Genomic DNA, 27,085 nt, shown 5'->3' on the forward strand with positions numbered 1-27,085 from the left:
GTCTGTGGGTGGTCAGGCAGGTGGAAATCGCATGAAGGGTAGGCCTGTAGGAACAGGTTTTTAGCTTTTTTTTAAACTTAGGAGTGGAAGACTCGGTGCGTAAACCTGGGGGCATGGAGTACCATAGTGTGGGGCCGGCCAGTGAAAATGCTCTCTTCATTGTGGTAGTTAGTTTGGTGGATTTGATAGAGGGGGTACGGAGAGTTCCTTGGAGGGCAGGACGAGTTGGTCTGGTGGAGGTGCGAGGAATTAGAGGGGGGTTTATCCAGTCAGTGTTTTCATTGTTGATGCTTTTATGTATAAGGGAAAGAACTTTGAACAGGATACGAGATTGTATTGGTAACCAGTGGAGTTCGATGAGGGTAGGGGTAATGTGGTCATGTTTTCTGGCATTAGTAAGGATGCGTACTGAGGCATTCTGCAAGAGTTGTAATGGTCTGGTGTGTGTGGCAGGTAGGCCAAGGAGGAGTGAGTTACAGTAGTCTATTTTGGAAAATATAATAGACTGTAGTACTGTACGAAAATCAGTGAAGTATAGGAGAGGTCTGAGTTTCTTGATGGTTTGTAGTTTGAAGTAGCAGTCACTTAGGATAGATTTAATGAAGGGTTTGAGAGAGAGCTGGTTGTCAATACGGATACCAAGGCTATGGGTGTGGGAGGGGAATGACGTGGTGGAGTATCCAAGGGGGATGGCGGGAGAGGGATGTTTGTTGGAAATGATAAGGAGTTCAGTTTTTTGTGGATTAAGAGCAAGGTGCATGTCAGTGAGCAGCTGGTTGATAGCAATCAGGCCTGTTGAACACTTTTAACCTTTGCAGCTGCACCTTTCAGTTTTTTCTATTTTCCTCATTTTATCAACATTTCCCTTTTGAAAATATTGTGTTAGAGCTGAAGATTTACTTATTGTCCCCCTTCCAGTTATTAGTTTAAATTTGATCATGTTATGATCACTATTTCCAAGTGGCTCCACCACGTTACCTCTCTCACCAAATCCTGCATTCCACTAAGAATTAAATCTAAAATAGCTCCCTCTCTTGTTGGTTCCTGAACCAATTGCTCCATGAAGCAGTCATTTATTACATCCAGGAACATTATATCTCTAGCAAATCCTGGTGTTACATATACCCAGTCAATATTGAGGTAATTGAAATCTCCCATTATTATTGCACTGCCAAATTGGTTAGCTTCCCTGACTTCTCTTAGCATTTCATCATCTGTCTGACCATTTTGTCCAGGTGGACGGTAGTATATTTCTATCACTATACTCTTACCCAACACACATGGAATTTCTACCCAATTTAGATTCTACTGAGCATTTAGTCTCTTGTGTGATCTTTATCCTGTTGGACTCCATACCCTACCAGACAAAGTGCCACACCCCCACCAAGTTGATGCTCCCTATCATTGCAATATAATTTTTACCCTGATATAACACTGTCCCATTGGTTATCCTCCTTCCACCAAGTCTCTGTGATGCCAATTATGTCTATCTCATTATTTACTGCTATACACTCTAACTCTCCCATCTTGCTTCTTAGACTTCTGGTATTGGCATACCAGTGTGTTTTTTGTTTGTATTAACAATCTGTTTTTCAGTTCTTAGGGATAATTTGGAAATCTTTAGCTCAGGTGATTTTTTACATATAGGCACATGGACTACATTTGCTTTTATTGGAACCTCTCTGTTGGGATGCCCTAACTCCCCTGTTTCATTTGTATCCTTCAAGGATACATTTCTCCGAACCATGCACTGCTGAGTGACTGTCGGCTTTCCCCCTCGATCTAGTTTAAAAGCTGCTCTATCTTCTTTTTAAAAGTTAGTGCCAGCAGCTTGGTTCCATTCTGGTTAAGGTGAAGCCCATCCTTTCGGAAAAGACTCTCCCTTCCCCCAAAAGGTTCCCCTGTTCCTTACAAAACTGAATCCCTCTTCCCTGCACCATCGTCTCATCCACGCATTGAAACTCTGGAGCTCTGCCTGCCTCTGGGGACCTGCGCGTGGAACAGGAAGCATTTCAGAGAATGTCACCTTAGAGATTCTGGATTTCAGCTTTCTACCTAAAATCCTAAATTTGGCTTCCAGAACCTCACTCCCACATATTCCTATGTCGTTGGTGCCCACATGTATCACGATCAGAATCCAAAGCTAAAGTCACAATAAGTGTCACTGGAAATACTAAGAGGTTTTGACATGAATGTTAACTATATGATGTTACTCCTGACACTCTTGAACATACAATTCTCATCATAGAAACACAGAAACAAAGAAACATAGAAATGATGGCAGAAAAGGACCAACTGATCCACCCAGTCTGCCCAGCAAGCTTATGCCAGTATCTGCTGCACTGAGCTGGTTTCCCTCATATTTATCAGTTTCCCAGACCATAAAAGTCAGGGCAATCGGATGCAGTTTGAATCCAATTTCCCTTAATCCTTGCCATGGAATCAGAGAGCAATGATGGAGCTGTACCAAAAGTATTGGGCTTAGTGATTAAGGATAGTAAAAGCCACATTAGCAAGTCACCCCCATGTTTATTTGTTACCCAAACCATAAAAGTCAGGTCCCTCATTGGTTGCTGTCTGAATCCAGTTCCCTTTTTCCCACTGACATTGAAGCAAAAAGCAATGATGGAGTTGCATTAAGCCTTGATACTGTTATTTGTTAAGAGTACCAACTGCCAAACCAGCAGGTTGCCCCCAGTTACTCCCATGCACTCTTTTCTTTATTTCCATCCTCTAGACTTTAGGGATCCACAGTGTTTATCCCATGAACCTTTGAATTTCTTCACTGTTTTTGTCTTCAGCACCTCCTCTGGAAAGGCATTCCAGGCATTTATCACCCACTCCATGAAGAAATATTTCCTGACATTGGTTCTGAGTCATCCTCCCTGGAGTTTCATTTCATGACCTCTAGTTCTATTGATTTCTTTCCAATGGAAAAGGTTTGATGATTGTGCATCATTAAAACCTTTCAGGTATCTGAAGGTCTGTATCATATCTTCCCTGCATCTCCTCTCTTTCAGGGTATACATATTCAGATCCTTCAGTTTCTCCTCATAAGTCTTCCAATGCTGACCCCTCACCATTTTGGTTGCTCTTCTTTGGACTGCCTCTATCCTGTCTTTATCCTTTTTGAGATATGGGCACCAGTACTGAATGCAGTACTCCAGGTGAGACCTCACCAAGGACCTGTACAAGGGCATAATCACCTCTTTTTTCTTACAGGTTATTCCTCTCTCTATGCAGCCCAGCATTCCTCTTTAGTTTAGCTATTGCCTTGTCACATTGCTTCGCCGCCTTCAGATCATCAGACACTATCACACCAAGGTCCATCTCCCAGTCTGTGTGTGTTAGTCTTTCACCCCCCACGACATATAGCTCTTTTGGATTGCCGCACCCCAGATGCATGACTTTGTACTTCTTGGCATTGAATTCCAACTGCCAAATTTTCGACCACTCGTCAAGCTTTCTTAAATCACTTTTCATTCTCTCTACTCCTTCAGGTGTGTCCACTCTTTTCCATACCTTAGTATCATCTGCAAATAGACAAACTTTATCTTCTATCCCTTCTAGCAGGTCGCTCAAAAAGATATTGAACAGAACCAGTCCCAAAATCGATCTCTGTGGCACTCCACTTAACAATGTTCTTTCTTCAGATTAGGTTCCATTTACCATTACACGCTGTCTCCTATCAGTCAACCAGTTTGCAATCCATGCAACTATCTTGGAACCCACTCCCAAGCTTCTCATTTTGCTCATGAGTCTCCTATGTGGGACCATATCAAAAGCTTTACTAAAATTTAAGGAAATCACAATCAAGTGCTCTTTCTTGTTCCAATTCTCTAGTTACCCAATAAAAAAAAAAAATCAATCAGATTTGTCTGACTGGACCTTCTCCTGGTAAATCCATGCTGCCTCAGATCGAGCAACCCACTGGATTGTAGCTAGTTCACTATCCTTTCCTTCAGCAGTCTCCATTAATTTTCCTACCACCGAGGTGAGGCTAACTAACCTGTAGCTTCCAGCCTCCTCTCTACTCCCAAGTGAATAAGCACCTGTTATAAAATTCCTTCCCTTTATTGCGTCCATCGGTCTCAGATGGCTTCGACCTCTGTGCCTCACCTTTTTTCCTTCTCTCTCCTCAAGCCTTGAGAAGATGGCTGCTGCCGCGTTTTCATGCCACTCTCTCCGGTGTCCCCGGACTGGCAACGGCGACGGTGTTCGCCATGATTTTCCTGAGGGCCTCCTAGGGTGTGCACGCCACCCACGTCTATATCCATGTCATGGTGGGAACCTCAGGGGCGTCCCCTCCGAGTGACATCATCACATCCTGGTATTTAGCCTCCCCTTCGTTTACTAACAAAATGAGTTATCAAGGATCGACATTGGATCAGATTGGATTGCCTCCAGTCTATGCTGCTCTGCTGCTTCCTAGCTCCTGCAGGAAGCTCTCCTTGCCCTTTGGGGTATTTCTTCACTAACCTGGGTACCCGCTCCTCGGGGGCCCTTCTGCTCTATTTCAGGTACCTATCTTGGGATACCGGGTACTCGCTCCTCGAGGGCCTGCTCTCCCTAATCTGGTGCCTGCCACTGAACAACTTCTGCCTGCCAGGACTTCCAACAATACAGCTTCTGCTTCAGTGAGTACTAACCTTTCCAGTCTGTCTCACCTTCAGCTTCAGCGCTCAGTATCTACATCTGGAATCTGTTCCTGCTACACCGCGCTGCCTAACCTCCTACTCGAGTGTGAGACTGATCTCCTCTGCTGAAGACCCCTGGACTACTTCAGCTGGGTTACCTTCACTGTTGCCCGCTCCCCGGGCAGTACCACCAAGCTGTACAATAAATACAACTTCTCTGTGTTTGCGTGTATAGAGTCTAGCCTAGTACTGTGGTTCCTCATGGGGCTCCTCCCCGTGGGAGTGGTCATCACCGCAGTACCCAAGAATCCACTCCAACACCTCATAACCATAACAGATTGCTAACTCCTGTTATGGTTTCGGCTCAGCTCACCGCTTTGCAGGCCATTCCGGGCCTGGCCCAGCGAATCTCCGAACATCAGAATTTGTTAGACAACTTGACTGTTGCCTTTAATCGGTTACACAGATGAATGCACCGGCTGCCACAGGTAAAGAGGTTACTCCACCAGAAGTGACAGTTAAATCTACAGTGCCTCTATCTGCTCTGACACGCTTCGCGGGTGAAGTTTGGAAGTGTAGAGGATTTAGTAATCAATGTTGCATGCACTTTTCTCTGCAACCTATTTCCCCACAGCGTATGCCAAGACCACCTATATCCTTTCGTATATGGATGGAAGAGCGCTGGCTGGGCAAACCAAATCCCAGTTCATGATCTGGGCTTTTCTCAGGGTTCTGATATGAGCTCTGTCATTCTTTTTCACTTCTGTTAAAACTGGTGGTTTGGATTCTATTTCTTCATTTGAGCACAGACAGTTTCTGTGGTGGGGATGGCTCCACAATGTTTTGGAGCAGATTTGGTTCTGTTGGAAATCGAGGAAAATTATTTAAATCTGTTTTTTATTATTCATTTTCCAACTCAGTTATGCTGAGTATTTACAGCTGAGCCTTTGCTAGTTATTGTCTGAAGCTTGTGCAAGAAACCTTCCTTTTACCTTTTCTTTCAAGCTGCTGATGGTTAAAAGCATTGTTTCTCTGTAAGAGCTGCAAAACATTTTCGCCTCTTGCCAAGTCTTAGTAAGCCCGGTCTCTTCTATATAGTAACAATGTTTGTTCCAGAACCACCAGCCAGGATCCGGAGGGCATTTCAAACTCACCAACTCTAAAATAAACATAGACAAAGTCAATTAAATATCAAAGCAGACAAAATCAGAATATTATAGTAATTGGGCATGGCCATCTTGGGAAAGGTAGGGGTAGCCAATGATATTTTTAATGGCTGAGCTTGCAACGCATGAGGAAGGACTGTTTTGCCCTTCTGCAGTGTGCAGATCATTACCTTTGGAAGGGGTAAGTGGAAGAGTCCACCTGTGGAAAGGAAGGGGGAGTGGAGGGTAACCCGAAGAGGTCTTCTTGTCACAAGCAGGAAACAATTCTTCCCCAGAAGGGCAGGGAGTTCCAGAAGAGGAGGGTTCTGAAGGACAAAGCTTTCTTCTCTTGAAGGACAGGAAAGAGGGAGGAGGTTCTAGGGAGGCAAAACTTTCCTCTTCAAAAGGAAGAAGGGGATTCCAGGGGTTGGATATTTCTTCTTGGGGGGAAGGGACAAAGGATGTATAGTTCTAAGTGCAGAGATTTATTTCTGGGAAACCTTTTTTTCCGGGTTGTTTTCAGGAGACATCATGATCAGCAATGCTGCCAAAACATGGCCATGTTGGATATTTTTTAAATATTATGCATATAAATTTGCAACCTATAGAATCTACTACTAACAATACAGGGGGCAATATTTAAAACTATGCATTTTGATGCAAAGTTCAGTTATTTAACTCATAGATTTTGTACCAGTTTCAAAGGGAAAATGTGTATATTTTTCCTTTGAAAATTGCCCAACAAAAACTACCCTCTGAGAAAATGCATACTATATGCACTGTAATATTCTCTCTCCTGCACAGGGTTGCAAGAGAGGGAATGTTACAGGTTGATTCAGTCCTGGTTTTAGCCCATTGCATGCTGGACATATTCTGATTTCCCTATTGCATTCCCTTAGAATATATGAATATTCCTCAGGATGATGCGCTTGATGTTATCAGAGAAGTGCTGGAAGGACATGAGTATCCTCATACTATACCAATGGAATTTATTGTGAGATTTGCAAGCATAGGGGTAGATTTTCAAAGGGTTACGCATGTAAGTTACATGTGTAACCCCAAAAACCTGCCCCCTGCGCACGCCGAGCCTATTTTGCATAGGCTCGGCGGCACGTGCAAGCCCCGGGACGCGCATATGTCCCAGGGCTTTGAAAAATGGGTGGGAAGGGGGTGGGGGCATGGGCGTGGTGCTGATCCAGAGGTGGTCCAGAGGTGGGACCGAGGTCTCCGGCACAGTGATTGTGCTGGAGGTTGGCACGCCGGCATCTGGCCGGTGCATGCAAGATACACCTGCAAGACGCAGGTAGGGGGGATTTAGGAGGGCTGGGGGGTGGGTTAGATAGGGGAAGGGAGGGGAAGGTGGGGGGAGGAAATGTTCCCTCTAAGGCTGCTCCAATTTGGAGCAGCCTCGGAGGGGCCTTGCAGAGAACGGGGAAAGCCATTGGGGCTCCCCTAGGGTTCTGCGCATGCAAGGCGCACAAGTGTACACCCCCTTGTGCGCACTGACCTTGGATTTTATAACATGCACTCAGCAGCGCACCCATGTTATAAAATCGGGTGTACATTTGGGCACACCGGGTAGCGCGCATAAATGTACCCCGTGCGCGTAGGATTAAAAATCTGCCCTATAGTATTGAAAGAAAATTATTTCATGTTTAAAGATCAATTATTTAAACAAATATCAGGTACTGCAATGGGAGCAACTTTTGTACCATCATTAGCAAATTTATATATGGCTCACTTCGAGAAGCAATGGATTGCTAATTCACCTTTTGCAGAGAAGATTTGTGTCTGTAAAAGGTATATAGATGATGTGCTGATGGTGTGGTCTGGAAATGTGGAAGAACTTAATAGATTATATAAGTGGATTAATTCGTGTGAAGGTAATATACAATTTAATATGGAAAATCTCTAACCAATTAATAGAGCACAATGCCTCCTGCTTTGACCATTGACCCTACACAGTCTGGCTCTGACACACTACTCCCCAATCAGAGAGGCTCGCATCAGTGGACCCTATCTCCAAATTTGTGATTTACAACTCCATCCATCATTCCAGATTGATGTGACCAACTCACCCCCCCCCCCCCCCGCCCCAAGGAGAAAAGGAGTTTGCATCTCCTCTGATAACAGGATTCAACTGGAGGGCAGCACTTTTTGAAGGGGTTGCATATGCACAAACACCCAGGGAACTAGATATAGCATCAATGCCATAGACTCAACAACCTGCAAATAATCCCAAACTCTTGGCACTTTGAGTCGCAACTTGTGGCAAACCTGACTGTGCAGTTTCGGCATCTTTTCCTCCTTGAGAAACATCTTGCCAATCCAGTTGTCATGTTCTTGCCTGTGACTGTAAAAGCATGTTACCTTGGCATTTTGTCTCAACGCTATCAAGGGCATGCGAAGCATTCCCCATTTGGCCCAAATGAGAAGCATTGCTTCCTCTGACATCTCCCATTCTCTAGGTCCAAATTTTGCCTGTTGAGAAAATCAGCCCCTATGTTGTCCACCCTAGCTATGTAAGATACTGCCAGAATTGCCAGGTACTGCTCTGCCCAATGAACCAAAAACAGCCTCCTGAGAAACCATCCATCTTTTGGTCTCTCTCTGTTGGTTGATATAAGCCACCATCATTGCATTGTCCAACAGAACTTACACTACCTATGTCACAAAAGTTTAATACATCATTGCTCCTTAGAGATAATGTATTGGTTCGAGAACAATAAATTATTTATGAGAATAGAGTAATTCATTAAATCAGACAAATATTCTTAAAAATTATGGGGCAGATTTTAAAACCTATGTGCGGGTGCAGATTTGTTCGTGCAACCCGGCGTGAACAAATCTACCCCCGATTTTATAACATGCGCATGCAACCATGCGCATGTTATAAAATCCAGGGTCGGCATGCGCAAGGGGGTGCACAATTGTGCAACTTGTGCGCGCCAAGCCACGCAGCCTGCCTCCGTTCCGTCCTTCCCCTACCTAACCCACCCCCACAGCCCTACCTAGAACCCCCCCTTACCTTTGTTGAAGAAGTTATGCCTGCCTCCCGGCAGGCATAACTTATGCACATCGGCCAACAGCCAGCCCACGATCCCGGGCACAGCGGCAAATGGCCGCTGTGCCTGGAGGCTCAGGCCATGCCCCGACCCTTTTTGCAAGCCTTGGGAGCTTTTTGCGGTTACATGCGTAACCCTTTGAAAATCTGCCCCAAAATGTTTTTATTTTACATGAAGAAACATTACCTTATATTAGCTCAAGTCTTATCTAGATACAGAAAAATAAAAGAATTTAAAACAGTGAGCATGTGCATGAGCAAGAGCGAGTGAACATGTATGTGAACCAGAGTTTGAAAACCAATCAGCATGTGTGTGAGAGAGAATATAAGGAAGTTTGTGTAAGAATGAACATGTATGTTAAAAGTGTGTGTATAAAGTTATGAGAGCTAGAAGAAAGTATGTGCATACCTCCTATCCCTGACTAATCCATGGCAATCTCAAGGTGACTGGAGTCTAAATTTCACAGGTACAGAGAGCAGGGGATACATTTTAGCCTTAGTTTTAATTATTTGGTCTTATTTGATATGTCTGCTGTTTTGAAATATTTTATTGATGTTTGGAAAATTTTAAAAAAGATTTATGAACTGAGCTATAAGAGGAGCCATTATTGTTGGTTTAACTTGAGGAGTGATACCAGCTGGGATATGCCTCATTTTAAGTTTTCAAAAAATACACATAAAAAAATAATGGAATTTAAAATTAGAATACAAGGTGGTGAAATTTAAATCTAAAATTTAAAAATAGGGAGGGGAAGGTTATACAGACCGATGATTACAACAAATACACAGGACTCTGTGGAGCTATAGTCTCTACTGAGTTTAAAAATATGTCCTGAGGTCTGTGGGAACTGATTTTTTTGTTTTATTGTTAGACAGAAGTTCATTTCTCTGTCTTTCCTTAACAAGTTATAGCCCGGTATGGCCATATCTCAATCATGAGAATCCGTGAACCATGTCACCGAAACAGCAACAATGTCCAAGTCTGCCTCCACCATTAGGGCTTGCAGGTCTGGGATTTTATTGACCAAACTATAAAAGCATTTGTGCTCATAGATGTCCAGCTTCTTTCCTTCAGGTTACTGCTCTTCTTGGACTTCTTTTGTGCCTTATTCAGATGACTTTTGTTATCCCCTTCACCCATTTGCTTTAGATTTGGGGAGTGACTTTCCAATTTTCTTCTGCCACCTCCGTCATCTAGTTTAATTGGCTTATGGCATAGGATTTGAATTTATCCCTTAGGATCTTTTTTCCTGCCACAGACAGATATAAGCCATCTTTGATATAGAGACTTTTACTGTTCCATACATGGCCCCAGCCTCCAATGTATCCCAATCTTTTCTCCTTACACCAAGTTTTGAGCCATGCATTGAAGTTATCTATATCGCTTAGCCTCTCTTTCCCCTTATCATGAACAGATAATACTTCTGAAAATGCAATAGTTTTCGCCATGTGACTAGTCTGCTTTGCAGAGACTGGAAATCATTCTGTACCACTTGGTGCTTGGACATTGTGAGCCCTCTTTGCTCAAGGCTGTCACCATACTTGATGGAAAAGTTAGTGTTCCTTAAAATTAATCTACCTTTGCTTGAGTTCCCAGATTTGCTATTCGAATGGCAAGACGAATGAAAGCAATTTGATGGTCTTGTAACTGGTCTGCCTGTCTGCCTGCCATACATCAAATACCTAAATATACACAAGGGGGCGGATTTTAAAAGCCCTGCGCGCCGACGCCCCTATTTTGCATAGGCCGCCGGCGTGCGCAGAGCCCTGGGATGCGCGTAAGTCCCGGGGTTTTTTTAAAGGGGTGGGAGGGGGCGTGTCGGGGGCGTGGCAGAACGACGTGGCGTTTTGGGGGCGTAGTGTGGCATTTTGGGGGTGGGCCCGGGGCGTGGCGCCGGTCCGGGGGTGTGGTCGAGGCCTCCGGCCCAGCCCCCGGGTCAGGTAATGGTGCGCCAGCAGCCCACTGGCGCACGCAGATTTACGTCTGCTTTTCGCAGGCGTAAATCGTGGAATAAAGATAAGGGGGGGTTTAGATAGGGCCGGGGGGGTGGGTTAGGTAGGGGAAGGGAGGGGAAGTGGGGGGAGGGCGAAGGAAAGTTCCCACCGAGGCCGCTCCGAAATCGGAGCGGCCTCGGAGGGAACAGGCAGCGCGCGCTGGGCTCGGCACGCACAGGTTGCACAATTGTGCACCCCCTTGCGCGCGCCGACCCCGGAATTTATAAGATATGCGTAGCTACGTGCGTATCTTATCAAATCCAGCGTACTTTTGTTTGCACCTGGTGCGCGAACAAAAGTACGCGATCGCGCAATTTTTTAAAATCTACCCTAAGAAGAAGAAACAGATTTACAGTGCTTTTGCATTTATTTGTATTCACACATATTAAACACCTATCTAACACTTAAAATCTCTCTAACATATACATACCTCCTCACACACACACATCACACACACATAGAAACATAGAAATGATGGCAGAAGAAGACCAAACGGCCCATCCAGTCTGCCCAGCAAACTTTTGCACTTTTTTTTTCTCTCACATACTTATCTGTTTCTCGTGGCTCTTAGTAACCTTTTTTTATTCTATTTCCCTTCCACCCCCACCATTAAAGTAGAGAGCAGGGTTGGAATTGCATCTAAGTGAAATAGCTTAATTTAGTTAGGGGTATTAACCACCGCAATAAGCAAGCTACACCCATGCTTATCTGTTTATTCAGACTGTGTAATTCAGTCCTTGTTGATTGTTGCCTGAATGTAGATCCACCTTTCTTCATTCTCCCCTGTCGTTGAAGCAGAGATCCATGCTGGCTATCTATTGAAAGTGAAATATCAGACTTGCTCCCCTGCCGTTGAAGCAGAGGGCTATGCTGGATATGCGTGAATTGTCAAAATTTCCTCCCCTGCCGTTGAAGCAGAGGGCTATGCTGGATAGGGATGTGAATCGTTTTTTGACGATTTAAAACAATCGTCAGATATATTTTAAATCATCAAAAATCATTAGAGCCGCGATACAATAACAATTCCCCTGATTTATCGTCAAAAAATCATAAATCGGGGGAGGGGGGAGGGCGGGAAAACCGGCACACCAAAACAACCCTAAAACCCACCCCGACCCTTTAAAACAAATCCCCCACCCTCCCGAACCCCCCCAAAGTGTTTTAAATTACCTGGAGTCCAGTGGGGGGGGGGGGGGGGTCCGGCGCGATCTCCCGCTCTCGGGCCACGGCTGCATCAATAGAAATGGCGCCGGTGGCCCTTTGCCCTTACCATATGACAGGGAAAGGTAGTGCCGGCGCCATTTTGGTTCCTGTCACCCGACGTCACGAGTGCAGGAGATCGCTCCCGGACCCCCGCTGGACCCCCAGGGACTTTTGGCCAGCTTGGGGGAGCCTCCTGACCCCCACAAGACTTGCCAAAAGTCCAGCGGGGGTCCGGGAGCGACCTCCTGCACTCGGGCCGTATTGCCAATATTCAAAATGGCGCCGGCACTACTTTTGTACTCACTATGTCACCCCCGCTGGACTTTTGGCAAGTCTTGTAGGGGTCAGGAGGCCCCCCAAGCTGGCCAATCTGGCAAATCCCCCGATTTACGATTTTTTACGATTTAAAAAAAAAAAAAAAAAAACCACGACAATCAGATTTCCCTCCCCCTCCTCAGCCAAAATCGATCGTTAAGACGATCGATCACACGATTCACATCCCTAATGTTGGATATGCGTGAATTGTCAAATTTCCTCCCCTGCCGCTGAAGCAGAGAGTTATGGTGGATTTGCATTGAAAGTGAAGTATCAGGTATTTTTTGGTTTGGGGTAGTAACCGCCGTAACAAGCAAGCTACTCCCCTGCTTTTATGTGGTTGCAAATTCTTTTTTCCACATTTCCTCTTGCCGTTGAAGCATAGAGCAATGTTGGAGTCGCATTATTGAATAAGGATATTCATCTCCAGGTAGTAGCCATCATTCCCTCAAGCCACCTCCATGCCTCTTCTCTTCATTCACATCCTCTAGACTTTATGGATCCACAGTATTTATCCCACACCCCTTTGAAATCCTTCACAGTTTTGGTCTTCACCACTTTCTCTGGAAGGGCGTTCTAGGCATCCACCACCCTCTCTGTGAAGAAATACTTCCTGACATTGGTTCTGAGTCTTCCTCCCTGGAGTTTTAAATCGTGACCCCTGGTTCTGCTGATTTTTTTGCAATGGAAAAGGTTTGTCGTTGTCTTTGGATCATTAAAACCTTTCAAGTATCTGAAAGTCTGTATCATATCACCCCTACTCCTCCTTTCCTCCAGGGTGTACATATTTAGATTCTTCAATCTCTCCTCATAAGTGAAGACTTATGAGGAGAGATTGAAGAATCATATCACACTTAAAATCATATAGTTCATTTGTTTATAATCTCAAAAGTATTTTAAACAATATCGATCACTAATTCATAAAGCAGGAGAGAATAACATGCCAGTTCATTAATCCATAATCACTAATTTGTAAAGCATGAGAAAATAACCGTATAAGTCCATTAATCCTACAAAGATCTTTGTTTCACCCCCTTCCTCTTGAGGGCTTCCTCAGGGATGGACTCTAAGTCTGAAGTTCATCAAAAATATCTTGAAAAGAGAGAAGCAATTCCAATGGCATAACATTGATCATACAATTCATCTCAGCAATATGACTTCACCAGTCGTTCAATAAATCTTCATATTCACAAGATGATTCTAAATAAGAAAATTATGATAAGATATTTAAAGGACACGTACTGTATTTAACAAAATGCACCAACTGTCGGATCAAAATGGCTTTATTCATACTACAACCCACCGGGTATTCCAAATGTGTCACTTAAATTTTCACAATCAATTTCTTCACCAGATCCAAGTCTCCCACTAGGGGTAAATTCGCCATTCAATCGTTATATCACAACCCATCCGGCATATATATTGCTAAAGAAATAGACAAATTAATGCATAGAGCAACTTCCACACAGAAAGAGAACTAAACCCACTCCATCAAAAGCAGTTTAAAGAATATCAGTACTGACTGAAATTCCAGGTTATCATCTATATCACCCAACCTCACATGGAACTACAAAGTATTCAAAAAGAGACAGTCAATTCACTGCATCCATATATATTTAGTACTGAATTCCGGAAGCAAATTCACCATCTATAAGACATAAACATGCCCCGTGGTAAGACAATTTTTACACCCAACACACTTACCCACACTATCTTCAAACCGCAACACCTTACACCTACCCGGAACTGACATCTTCCCATCGTTTGAAAGGAGCGTAATGACGTATATCCTAATGCCTTCCAATATATACAACCCCACGCAGGGGATTTCCTCTAATGATTTCAGAAAGGCAGAAATGTAACCATGAATTACAACCTACGTTGGTAGTGTCTAATTCAGGGATAATGAACAAATATACACCAGATTCTTGTTCTGCTGTATTTAATCTTTCTTTGAAAACTTTGACGCAACCCATGTTAAGTTTACTGAATAAAGGTTTTTCCTTCGTACCAACTAGTAAATATGATTCTCTATCCACCCAGGTTGAATTACATAAGTTTTTTCGGTGTCTTCATTTGAAAGAATTCTTTGCAGACAATATTGCAGAAATGGAATCCTCTAAACTGTATAAGCCTTCGAAATGGCTTCCTCCGACGCCACCTAGTCCGTTATTACAGGTGTTTCAGACTCTGGTTTTGTCAGATTTAGATGAGATTGAAAGCCAGAGAGAATTTTTGTCATATAATCTTACAAAAGATGAGTGGATTGCTTTGGGTCAATTACGTGCTGACACATCTATTCGAATTGTTGCGGCAGATAAAGGTGGTGGACTAATTGTGATGAATGAATTAGATTACCACGAAGAAGTACTGAGACAGCTTAATGATGGGCTTTCTTATATACAGTTGGAGACGGATTTATCTGACACATTACATACAAGGATTAATGAAGTCTTGGATAGAGCCGTGAAAGAAAGAGTGATTTCTGAGAAAGAACATAGATTCCTCACAGTTCTCCATCCCACTACGGCATATTTTTATATATTGCCTAAGGTTCATAAGTCCTTGAAAAAACCCCCTGGTAGACCAATCGCGTGGTGCGCGAACAAAAGTACGTGCGCGGTTTTTGAAAATGTACCCCTTAATTTTTTAGACACTCAGGTGTTTATTCATCAAAAGAGATTGGTCACTACTGTTTATAGGAAAATGACGGATAAAAACACTCTTTTACATTATAACAGCTTCCATCCGAAAAGATTAAAGGATAATATCCCTGTAGGGCAACTTTTGCGTTATAGACGTTTATGTAGCTCCACCTTGGATTTTAAGATTCAAGCCCAAAAGTTAAATAGCAGATTTTTGGCTCAGGGTTATTCTAGATCCTGTATAAAAAAAGCTTATAAGAGGGTGCTATACGTGAATAGAGAGAACCTTTTTTTGCCAAATAATAAAGATGTATCATCTTGTTGCGGCTTGAAGCTGCTGGAGAGGATAGTGGACCCTTGGGCCGACCTACCGAAGGTGACAGGGTAGGCCGGGAGGCAGAGTCACAGCCTGGCAAGGCTTCACCCGGAGCCGGGGACCCCCCGGGAGGAGCCCGTAGGGACCCGGGCCCTTGGGACTTAGGCGCTGTTAAGGAAAGTCCAGAAAGGCTGAGGTGGAGAGCAGGCTGGAGGCCTATCGTAAGCAGAGGAAGAGCGGGTCGAAGGGCTGGAGCAGCAGAGACGCTGGAACCAGGGCAGGCAGAGTGAGATAAGAGTTCATGATGTCCGGGTTGGCTTGAGAGCCGGCTGAGCTGAGCAGGAGGTCGGGTGGAGGCAGGGCAGACCGGAGGCTGCAGCGGAGTCAGGAGCAAACTGGAGTCAGAGGCGGGCAGCGGGCTGAAGCGGAGTCAGAAGCAAACCGGAGTCAGAGGCAGGCAGCGGGCTGAAGCGGAGTCAGAAGCAAACTGGAGTCAGAGGCAGGCAGCGGGCTGAAGCGGAGTCAGAAGCAAACCGGAGTCAGAGGCAGGCAACTGGAAGTCAACGGGAATGCAACTGGAAGCAACTAAGAAGTTGGGAACCTCGTTGCAAGGCGTCTAGGGAACGTCTGAGCGCCGGTTATATCAGGAGCCGAGCGTGACGTCAGCCGTGAGGGCGGAGCCGGGCTTCCGGGAGCTGTGCGCGCGAGACTGGAGAGGAGCAGGCCCACAATGGTGACCACCACGTGGAAAGAGAGAGACCACCGGGGCCCGGACCGGGCGGAATCCGGCGACTACAGGAGCGGAGGTAGGCGGGCCTGAGCCCTATCAGGAGAGGGGCGGTCGGGACCGCAACACATCTAGAGTAATTTGTACTGTACCCCATTCCACGAAGGTTTTTGGTATAAAAAATATTATTCTAAAACATTGGTATATATTATCACCTTTGAACATTTTCAACCAATCACCTATTTTTGCTATTAAGAAACGACAGTCTCTACGGGACAAATTAAAGGATGCAGAATTGTAGATGTAGAGGATAATCAAATCCGAGGACAGGTCCCTTGTGAATCATGCTCGGTTTGCAGACATGTTCTACAATGTACAATATTTCAGCCCCCTAATACTAATTATACATATTCGTTACCAGAGCTGTTCACCTGTGACAGTAGTGGCGTTATATATATTATAAAATGCCCCTGTGAATTGATCTACGTTGGTCAAACATGCAGATCGATTAGAGTTCGTATCATAGAACATCGTAGTCGAGTTAAGGCTCTAAAAGAACATGCTCCCTTGGTTGATCATTGGATTGATTTTAAACACTCGTGGGAGGTCATCAAGTTCTTTGTAATAAAGAAAGTGCATCTAAAGAATGATGGAGATTTATCTGCAGCATTGCGTAAAGTTGAACAACGTTTTATTTTCAATTGGTCTACTTCTGCTCCTAAGGGACTTAATGGTCTGGTCGAGTGGAACGAATTCATATAATTGTTTACCTTTTGTGGATGGGTAAGCAGGTTATTTGATCTATTCTTTGTCACTTGGGAGTACATCCCATGTGATGGATATCCTTGCTTGATTACATCATTAGTTACAGGAAATCCCCTGCGTGGGGTTGTATATATTGCAAGGCATTAGGATACACGTCATTATGCTCCTTTCAAACGATGGGAAGACGTCAGTTCCGGGTAGGGGTAAGGTGTTGCGGTTTGAAGATAGCGTTGGTAAGTGTATTGGGTGTAAAAATTGTCTTACCACGAGGCATGTTTATGTCTTATAGATGGTGAATTTGCTTCCGGAATTCGGTACTAAATATATATGGATGCAGTGTCCATATATATTCGGTACTAAATATATATGGATGCAGTGTCCATATATATACTAAATATATATGGATGCAGTATGGATGCAGTGTCTCTTTTTGAATACTTTGTAGTTCCATGTGAGGTTGGGTGATATAGATGATAACCTGGAATTTCGGTCAGTACTGATATTCTTTAAACTGCTTTTGATGGAGTGGGTTTAGTTCTCTTTCTGTGTTGAAGTTGCTCTATGCATTAATTTGTCTGTTTCTTTAGCGATATATATACCGGATGGGTTGTGATATGACGACTGAATGGCGAATTTACCGCTAGTGGGAGACCTGGATCTGGTGAAGAAATTGATTGTGAAAATTTAAGTGACACATTTGGAATACCCGGTGGGTTGTAGTATGTATAAAGCCGTTTTGATCCGACAGTTGGTGCATTTTGTTAAATACAGTATGTGTCCTTTAAATATCTTATCATAATTTTCTTATTTAGAATCATCTTGTGAATATTAGGGATGTGAATCGTTTTTGAACGATTAAAATTATCGTCCGATAATTTTAAAATCGTTCTAAACCGTTAGAGTACACGATACAATACAAATGCCCACGATTTATCGTCAGGAGCATTTATATTGTATCGTTAAATAGGGCACGGGAATTATTTGGGGGAGGGCAGGAAAACCGGCACACCAAAACAACCCCTAAACCCACCCCGACCTTTTAAAAGAAATTCCTTACCCTCCCCACCCTCCCGAACCCCCCCAAAATGTTAAGTTACCCGGTGGTCCAGTGGGGGGGTTCCCCGGCGCGATCTCCCGCTCTCGGGAATTATTTGGGGGAGGGCGGGAAAACCGGCACACCAAAACAACCCCTAAACCCACCCCGACCTTTTAAAAGAAATTCCTTACCCTCCCCCACCCTCCCGAACCCCCCCAAAAACCTTTTACATGTACCTGGTGGTCTAGCGGGGGGTCCGGGAGCCATCCATTCAATCGTGCCGTGAGGGTGCTGTGCTGGAGGTTTCATAATGGTGCCGATCTTCTTTGCCCTTAACTTGTCACAGGGAGCGACCGTCGCTCCCTGTGACAAGTTAAGGGCAAAGGCGATCGACTGCCAGTATGGCGCCGATCTTCTTTGCCCTTAACTTGTCACAGGGAGCGACCTGCACTCGAATCGTGTTGCCATATGGCCGGCGCCATTTTGAAAATGGCGCCGGCCATATTGCCGTATGGCAACACGATTCGAGTGCAGGAGGTCGTTCCCGGACCCCCGCTGGACCCCCAGGGACTTTTGGCCAGCTTGGGGGGGCTTCCTGACGCCCACAAGACTTGCCAAAAGTCCAGCGGGGGTCCGGGAACGACCTCCTGCATTCAAATCGTGTTGCCGTACGGCAATATGGCCGGCGCCATTTTCAAAATGGCGCCGGCCGTACGGCAACACGATTCGAGTGCAGGAGGTCGTTCCCGGACCCCCGCTGGACTTTTGGCAAGTCTTGTGGGGGTCAGGAGGCTCCCCCAAGCTGGCCAAAAGTCCCTGGGGGTCCAGCGGGGGTCCGGGAGCGATCTCCTACGCTCGCGACGTCTGGGGACAGGAACCAAAATGGCGCCGGTGCTACCTTTGACCTGTCATATGACAGGGCAAAGGTAGCGCCGGCGCCATTTCTATCAAATGCACCCGTGGCCCGAGAGTGGAACATCACACCGATACCCACCCACTGGACCCCAGGTAATTTAAGACATTTTGGGGGGGTTCGGGAGGGTGGGGGATTTATTTTAAAGGGTCGGGGTGGGTTTTAGGGTTTTTTTAGTGTGTTCGAGAGTGGAAGATCACACCGGGACCCCCCCCCCCCACTGGACCCCAGGTAATTTAAGACATTTTGGGGGGGTTCGGGAGGGTGGGGGATTTATTTTAAAGGATCGGGGTGGGTTTTAGGGTTGTTTTAGTGTGCCGGTTTTCCCGCCCTCCCCCGATTTACGATTTACACGATATTTAACACAACAAAACTGCAACGATCCGATTCCCTCCCCCCCCCAGCCTAAATCGATCGTTAAGACGATCAATCACACGATTCACATCTCTAGTGAATATGAAGATTTATTGAACGACTGGTGAAGTCATATTGCTGAGATAAATTGTATGATCAATGTTATGCCATTGTAATTGCTTCTCTCTTTTCAAGATATTTTTGATGAACTTCAGACGTAGAGTCCGTCCCTGAGGAAGCCCTCCAGAGGAAGGGGGTGAAACAAAGATCTTTGTAGGATTAATGGATTTATACGGTTATTTTCTCATGCTTTACAAATTAGTGATTATGGATTAATGAACTGGCATGTTATTCTCTCATGCGTTATGAATTAGTGATCGATATTGTTTAAAATACTTTTGAGATTATAAACAAATGAACTATATGATTTTAAGTGTGATGTGTGTGATGTGTGATGTGTGTGTGTGAGGAGGTATGTATGTGTTAGAGAGATTTTAAGTGTTGGATAGGTGTCTATTATGTGTGAATACAAATAAATGCAAAAAGCACTGTAAATCTGTTTCATCTTGTGTATATTTATGTAATGTGATAAAGAAGAGGTGTTACGTTGAACCGTTGTGTTATTATACATCAAATAACAGCAATAGGGCCTGTATCCAGCAGACAACAACATCCAGTGACTGACTGCATCTACCTGCAGTGTCCCTAACACTATCAGCTGGGCCACACATCCACAAACATACAGCTGTTGACTCCCAGGCCCAAGATACTAGTCCAAGGGCTACAATACCCCAAATGCTGAGTTCTGCTGTATTTACAACAACAACAGTTGGGCCACACTTCTGCAAACATACTGCTACTGCCTCCCAGGCATGAGATGACATTCTGTGGGGCAGAACATACCAGTTTTATGAGTACTGTTTTGTCTTCAACACCGTCAGCTGGGCCACAATCCCACAAAAACACTGCTGCTGCTTCCCAGGATCAAGATGCCATTACAAAGGCCACAACACATGAATACTGAGTTCTGCAGTGTCCCCAACACCACGACTTGTACCACAATTCTGCAAACACACTGCTGCTGTCTCAGAGGCTTGAGATGCCATTCCAAAATACAAGAACACAGCCAATGCTGAGTCGTCCTGTGTCCTGAACACCATCAGTTGGGCCACACTTCCGCAAAGACCCTGCTGCTGCCTTTCAGTCCTGAGATGCGATTCTGAGGCCCAGAAAACACAAATGCTGCATTTTGTATTATCCCCAACAATGTCAGTTGGGCCACACTCCTGGAAACACACTGCTGCTGCATCCCAGACTCAAGATGCCATTCCAAGGGTCACAACCCCAATACTGAGTCCTTCTGTGTCCCCAACACTGTCAGTTAGGCCCACATCCACAAAAATAATGTTGCTGCCTCACAGGCTGAAATTGCCAGTCAAAGGAACAGAATACCCTGGAAGCTGCGTCCTCAAAACCGTCAGTTGGGTCAACTTCCGCAAACACACTGCTGCTGCCTCACAAGTTCGAGATGTCATTCCGAGGGCCAGAACACTCAAATGCTGAGTCTTGCAGTGTCCCCAAAACTGTGGGTTGGGCCACACTTCTGCATACACATTGCTGCTGCCTCCCAGGCTTGAGGTGCCAGTCTAAGGGCCAGAACACCCCAAATGCTGAGTCCTGTGTCCCCAACACCATCAATTGGACTTCACTTCTGTAAACATAGTGCTGCTGACTCCCAGGTCAGAGATGCTATGCCAAGAGCAAGAACACATCCAATGCTGAGTCCAGCTACGTCACCAACACCATAAGTAGGGCCACAAGTCAGTTGGGCAACACTTCTGCAAGCACATTGCTGCTGCCTCCATGGTCCACGATGTCAATCCAAGGACTACAACACACCAATGCTGAGAACTGCTGTGTCCTTAACTACATAGTTGAGCAACACTTCTGCAAGCACACTGCTGCTGCCTCCTAGGCTCAGGATGCCAATCCAAAGGCCAGAGCACCCCCGAAGGCTGAGTCCTGATGTGTCCCCAACACCATCCCTGGGACCACACTTCTACAAGCAGACTGCAGTTGCCTCCAAGACTTCCAGCTTAAGCATATTATGCTCCAACTGTATCAAAACAGTCTTAGAAAAGCTCAGGATCCTTAATAATTTTAAATATAGTTTGCAGTCCCTAAGAATGTTACATTTTCTGCTTGCAGAGAATAGTATTTTCCAAAAGCTACAGGAAACTGACAGCACTACAACTTTGGGGGTGTTACAGCTACTCTTCTTGCTGTGCTGATTTGCTCCTACCATTCCAGTTCTTAAGATATACCAGCACCATTGCTGCCATTTCCATTCCAAACTGGTCTTGCTACTTTAGAGTGCTTCTGAACTCCATTACTCCAGCTGTATTCAAGGTTCTTGCCAAATTCCATTCCCATCAGTACTTGACCACTTTTTGTCTTACCCTAGCCATCCAATGTTTTGCAAACTTACTGAAACAATCCTCGGGCTTTTAATACCATTCTTGTCTTCATCTATAGTACTCATCTTCTAGCCATCTCTTGCCCTTGCTATGACTATCCATTGTTTTGCACACTTGCTACACCACCCCATGAATGAGATATGGCCATACCGGGCTATAACTGCACTACGGGTACATGTACCACACAGGAACCTTCGTTCAGCAAACAAAGCTCTCTTAACCATTCCCTCAGTCAAGACAGCGAGACTAACCCAGGTAAGAGAAAGGGAATTGACTTTTAGCAGGACCCACACTCTGGAACACAAGCCTTTGAGACCAGATTACAGAGAGACCACAAAACATTCAAGAGAAGTCTAAAGACATTGCTTTTTAAACAAGCCTTTTAAAAAGAGACCGGAGAATAGAAAATACACTGGAATAAACAGAAGAGCACTGGCACACAGCACTATTCTCATAAATGTGCATTACAATATTTTAACAAATTGAGTACACAATGAATGTAATAATATAACACAGTAAATGTGATTTTTTTGACCTGTAAAAGTACCTTCTAGGTACACCTGGCCAGAACCTACATCACTAAACATTTGTACGTATTTTTATGATTTAATGTAACCGAAACTTAATGGCACCTGTTAGAATGTACTATAGTACGCTCACTCCAAACTTACTTATGTGCCTTCATGTAAACCATTGCGATGGTATATAACTTAGCGACGGTATAGAAAAGACTTTAAATAAATAAACAAATAAATAATAAAAACTGGTTAATGAAAGACAGAGAGGATAGAAAAGGGGGAAGAGTATCTCTTTATATCAAAAACAATATCCAAGCAACTGAACTGAAAGGAAGGTAGGGTAGAGAAGAAGCATTATGGGCCATCCTAAAAAAAAGATGGTGCATCCATTTTTAATGGAGTGGTTTACTGATTTCATGGCCCATTCACAGTTCTAGTGTATTGCACACATAGGTACTTATGAGGTGCATGGCTTACACCATAACCAAGCATATGCTATTGGACTTGTGGATTAATCAGATTCAGCCATAGTTTGACTGGAAGAGGCATCCCCTCTCTGGTTGTCTGTACGCTTAAATGGAATGACTGGCATCTCCCATTCCACTCTGCCTTAATTCTATGCCTCTTATCCTACACCTTCGAATCCTTGTGCCACTCAGCCTTACTGCCAGGCACAGATTTTACACCTTGAGGTTCTTAACTTCTTTATGCCTCTGTACCTTCCTGGCTTACTCAAGTTCTTACACTTGACGTCTTCTTGCTAATCTGGGTACTGCTATGCACCTCTCCTATGCTTTGGAAATCTTGATACCACAGTTTAAGATTCTTTTATCTGTACCTTGAGATTTTTCCTGCCATGTTTTCTACTTTGTTCCCTGTTCTTGGTGATTTAAGGTGTCGAGTCCACTTTTACCATTATGCCTATCAGGAATTTATGTTACTATTGCTGGCATTCTCTTTTTGCACCTTGGGGTCTTCTTCCTCCTCTTGCTGCTTCTTTGCTCTTCTCTCTTGGTACTTTGGAGTACTGCTAATGTTGGATAGGGATGTGCATTCCTTTGCGACAAAATAGGAAATATAGACGATATTTCCTATTTCGTCGCGGTTCGGGGGTCCCTGAAACGATAGGAAAACCCACGAAATTTCATGTGGTTTTCTTATCATTTTTTTTGGGTGGGGGGAGAAAGGGCACATAAAAAAACCCCCAAAACCCACCCCCAACCCTTCAGATTTAATTAATTACAATCCCCCACCCTCCTGACCCCCCAAAACTTGCCTAAAGTCCCTGGTGGTCCAGCGGGGGTCCCGGGAGCGATCTCCCACTCTCGGGCCATTGGCTGCCACTAATCAAAATGGTGCCAATGGCCCTTTGCCCTTACCATGTGACACGGGCTATTGGTGCCATTGGCCAGCCCCTGTCACATGGTAGGAGCAATGGATGGCCCACACCATTTTTTAAGATGGCACCGGCTGTCCATTGCTCCTACCATGTGACAGAGGCCGGCCAATGGCACCGATAGCCCCGTCACATGGAACAGGCAAAGGGCCATCGGCGCCATTTTGTTTACGGCAGCCGACTGCCTGAGAGTGGGAGATCACTCCTGGGACCCCTGCTGGACCACCAGGGACTTTAGGCAAGTTTTTGGGGGGTCAGGAGGGTGGGTGATTGTAATTAATTAAATCTGAAGGGTTGGGGTGTTTTTCTTTTTTTTTGGTTCGAGGAAGCCGATAAAAAATTGGCCTGAACCGCGGAAAACAAAATTTCCCATGGTGGGCCAATAACGAAGGCCAAACCAAAAGGTTCTGCTGAATCACATCCCTAATGTTGGAAACCTGGTACCCCTTTGCTCCTTTGCAGAGCCTTAGGCTAATATTTATGCCACATTTGATGCCACTTTGTCACAGTCTAACTACCTTGCAGTTCTTTCCCCCTTCTGATCATTTCTTCTCACAAGTTTCATTAGAATTCATAAGAAAACCACTATCCTAGAGCCCAGAATAGACTACAATACTTCCTCCATAGCTTTCAATGGCAAACAAATAAACTAATGAAACAAATAAATATTTTTTTTCGTGATGAAACTAATGAAACAAATTTGTGTCCCAATGAAATGAATGATTGAACCAAAACATGTTTTTTCTTCTGCATATCCCTAAACTTTATTCATTCAGAGTTTGGGTTTTATTAAGCTGATAGAAAACCCAGAGTGTCCAAGTTGGCAAGAAAAGAGGGCATTTTCCAGCCTCAGAAGGGAAACTCTGTTCAGTGGAAGAATCATCCACCAACAACTGGTTACAATGACTTATAGGTCATAGTATCAGCAGAATAAACAGGATTTAAACTCAGGATTCCTTGGTATAGATATTCAAAGATAAATGTTAAGTAATATGGATAACTTTAGACCTGAGCAAGACTAACTTATCTGGCTAATATAACTGGATAAATTTGAATATCTCTACTTATCCTGCTATGTTTGCTGGATATATAACTCCTTCCTGGAACACCCATATCCCATATCCCACCCACCACTTATCCAGCTAACCTCTTAGCTGGATAAATAGTTATCTGGCTAAGCGGTGACCACTGAATGGAACTGGATATTCCAGTTTCTGATACTTAGCCAGATATGTCCCTGCTTATCCAGCTAAGTAGTGCTAACTATCGGCCCCCTTGTTCCTAGTCTATTACTCTAACCACAAGTCCATACCTTTTCCCACATTTATTTATTTTGACATATTCATATTCAGCCAATACACAGCTCTAGGTGGCTTACAATTAAAATATTAATAAAATAGAATATCACTCCATATAAAACAATAAATAACAGACTAAGATGATATTCCATATAAAACACATAAAATAAATAGAACAAATCAAGATTCTTGATAATCTTGCAATCAGCTAATCACCTCATGGTGATCAGCAGTCCAAAATTGTCTGTTGAAATAAAAAAGTCTTGAGAAGTTTCTTAAATGTCAATGTGCAGTTGAGAAGTCAAAGCTCCCTCAGCAATGAATTCCACAAAACAAGTCTGGCAACTGAGAAGACCATCTCCCTGGACTCAGCGAACCTCACCACACGGACTGAAGTAATATCCAACAGACACATCTGGGATGACATTAATGTCCGAGTCGGATTATAAACGTGCAGCATCTGATTAATCCATGGTAAGGAATCTACTCTCAAAAGCTTATGAGTTAATAAGGCCATCTTATACTTAACCCTCTCTTCGACAGGCAATCAATGTAACTCAGAACTGGCAAAATATGTTCTCTTCTGCTTACACCTGATATCAACTGGGTAGCTGAATTTTGCAAAATTTGAAGAACATGTAGGGACATCTTGGATAAGCCTGTCAAAAACACATTACAATAGTCCAAGGTGAGCAACAGTCACATTTGAACTACTGATCTAAATTCATTCACTCCCAATAAAGACTTCAAGAGTCTAACAAGGTGAAGTTTAAAATATCAGGATTTAACTACAGATCTAATCTGTGAAGACATCTGTAAGTTAGAATCCAGAAACACACCTAAGCTCTTCCGGGTAACTATAGACCAGTGAGCCTGACTTCTGTGCCGGGAAAAATAGTGGAAACTATTCCAAATAATAGAGCATATAGAAAGACATGGTTCAATGGAACACAGTCAACATGGATTTACCCAAGGGAAGTCTTGCCTAACAAATCTGCTTCATTTTTTTGAAGGGGTTAATAAACATGTGGATAAAGGTGAACCGGTAGATGTAGTGTATTTGGATTTTCAGAAGGCGTTAGACAAAGTCCCTTATGAGAGGCTTCTACGAAAACTAAAAAGTCATGGGATAGGAGGTGATGTCCTTTCATGGATTACAAACTGGTTAAAAGACAGGAAACAGAGAGTATGATTAAATGGTCAATTTTCTCAGTGGAAAAGGGTAAACAGTGGAGTGCCTCAGGGATCTGTACTTGGATCGGTGCCTTTCAATATATATAAATGATCTGGAAAGGAATACGAGTGAGGTTATCAAATTTGCGGTTGATACAAAATTATTCAGAGTAGTTAAATCACAAGCGGACTGTGATACATTACAGGAGGGCCTTGTAAGACTAGAAGATTGGGCATCCAAATGGCAGATGAAATTTAATGTGGACAAGTGCAAGGTGTTGCATATAGGGAAAAATAACCCTTGCTGTAGTTACACGATGTTAAGTTCTATATTAGGAGCTACCACCCAGGAAAAAGATCTAGGCATCATAGTGGATAATACTTTAAAATCGTCGGCTCAGTGTGCTGCAGCAGTCAAAAAAGCAAACAGAATGTTAGGAATTATTAGGAAGGGAATGGTTAATAAAACAGAAAATGTCATAATGCCTCTATATCGCTCCATGGTGAGACCACACCTTGAATACTGTGTACAATTCTGGTCGCCACATCTCAAAAAAGATATAGTTGCGATGGAGAAGGTACAGAGAAGGGCAACCAAAATGTTAAAGGGGATGGAACAGCTCCCCTATGAGGAAAGGCTGAAGAGGTTAGGGCTGTTCAGCTTGGAGAAGAGACGGCTGAGGGGGGATATGATAGAGGTCTTTAAGATCATGAGAGGTCTTGAAAGAGTAGATGTGACTCGGTTATTTACACTTTTGAATAATAGAAGGACTAGGGGGCATTCCAAGAAGTTAGCAAGTAGCACATTTAAGACTAATCGGAGAAAATTCTTTTTCACTCAATGCACAATAAAGCTTGGAATTTGTTGCCAGAGGATGTGGTTAGTACAGTTAGTGTAGCTGGGTTCATAAAAGGTTTGGATAAGTTCTTGGAGGAGAAGTCCATTAATGGCTATTAATCAACTTTACTTAGGGATTAGCCACTGCTATTAATTGCTTCAGTAGCATGGGATCTTCTTAGTGTTTGGGTAATTGCCAGGTTCTTGTGGCCTGGTTTGGCCTCTGTTGGAAACAGGATGCTGGGCTTGATGGACCCTTGGTCTGACCCA

General features: G+C 44.0%; 1 protein-coding gene across 1 annotated transcript in view; it reads right to left on the reverse strand.

The window, feature by feature from the left end:
* Positions 1-27,085, reverse strand: part of LOC115097583 — a 112,296-nt gene that overhangs the window by 44,230 nt on the left and 40,981 nt on the right. The window contains exon 6 of the mRNA XM_029613520.1: positions 5,630-5,796. Coding sequence (XP_029469380.1) covers positions 5,630-5,796 — 167 coding nt within the window. The remainder of the gene's footprint in view (positions 1-5,629; positions 5,797-27,085) is intronic.

The sequence above is a fragment of the Rhinatrema bivittatum genome, chromosome 8 (assembly GCF_901001135.1).
Source record: "Rhinatrema bivittatum chromosome 8, aRhiBiv1.1, whole genome shotgun sequence".
NCBI classification, from domain to species: domain Eukaryota; kingdom Metazoa; phylum Chordata; class Amphibia; order Gymnophiona; family Rhinatrematidae; genus Rhinatrema; species Rhinatrema bivittatum.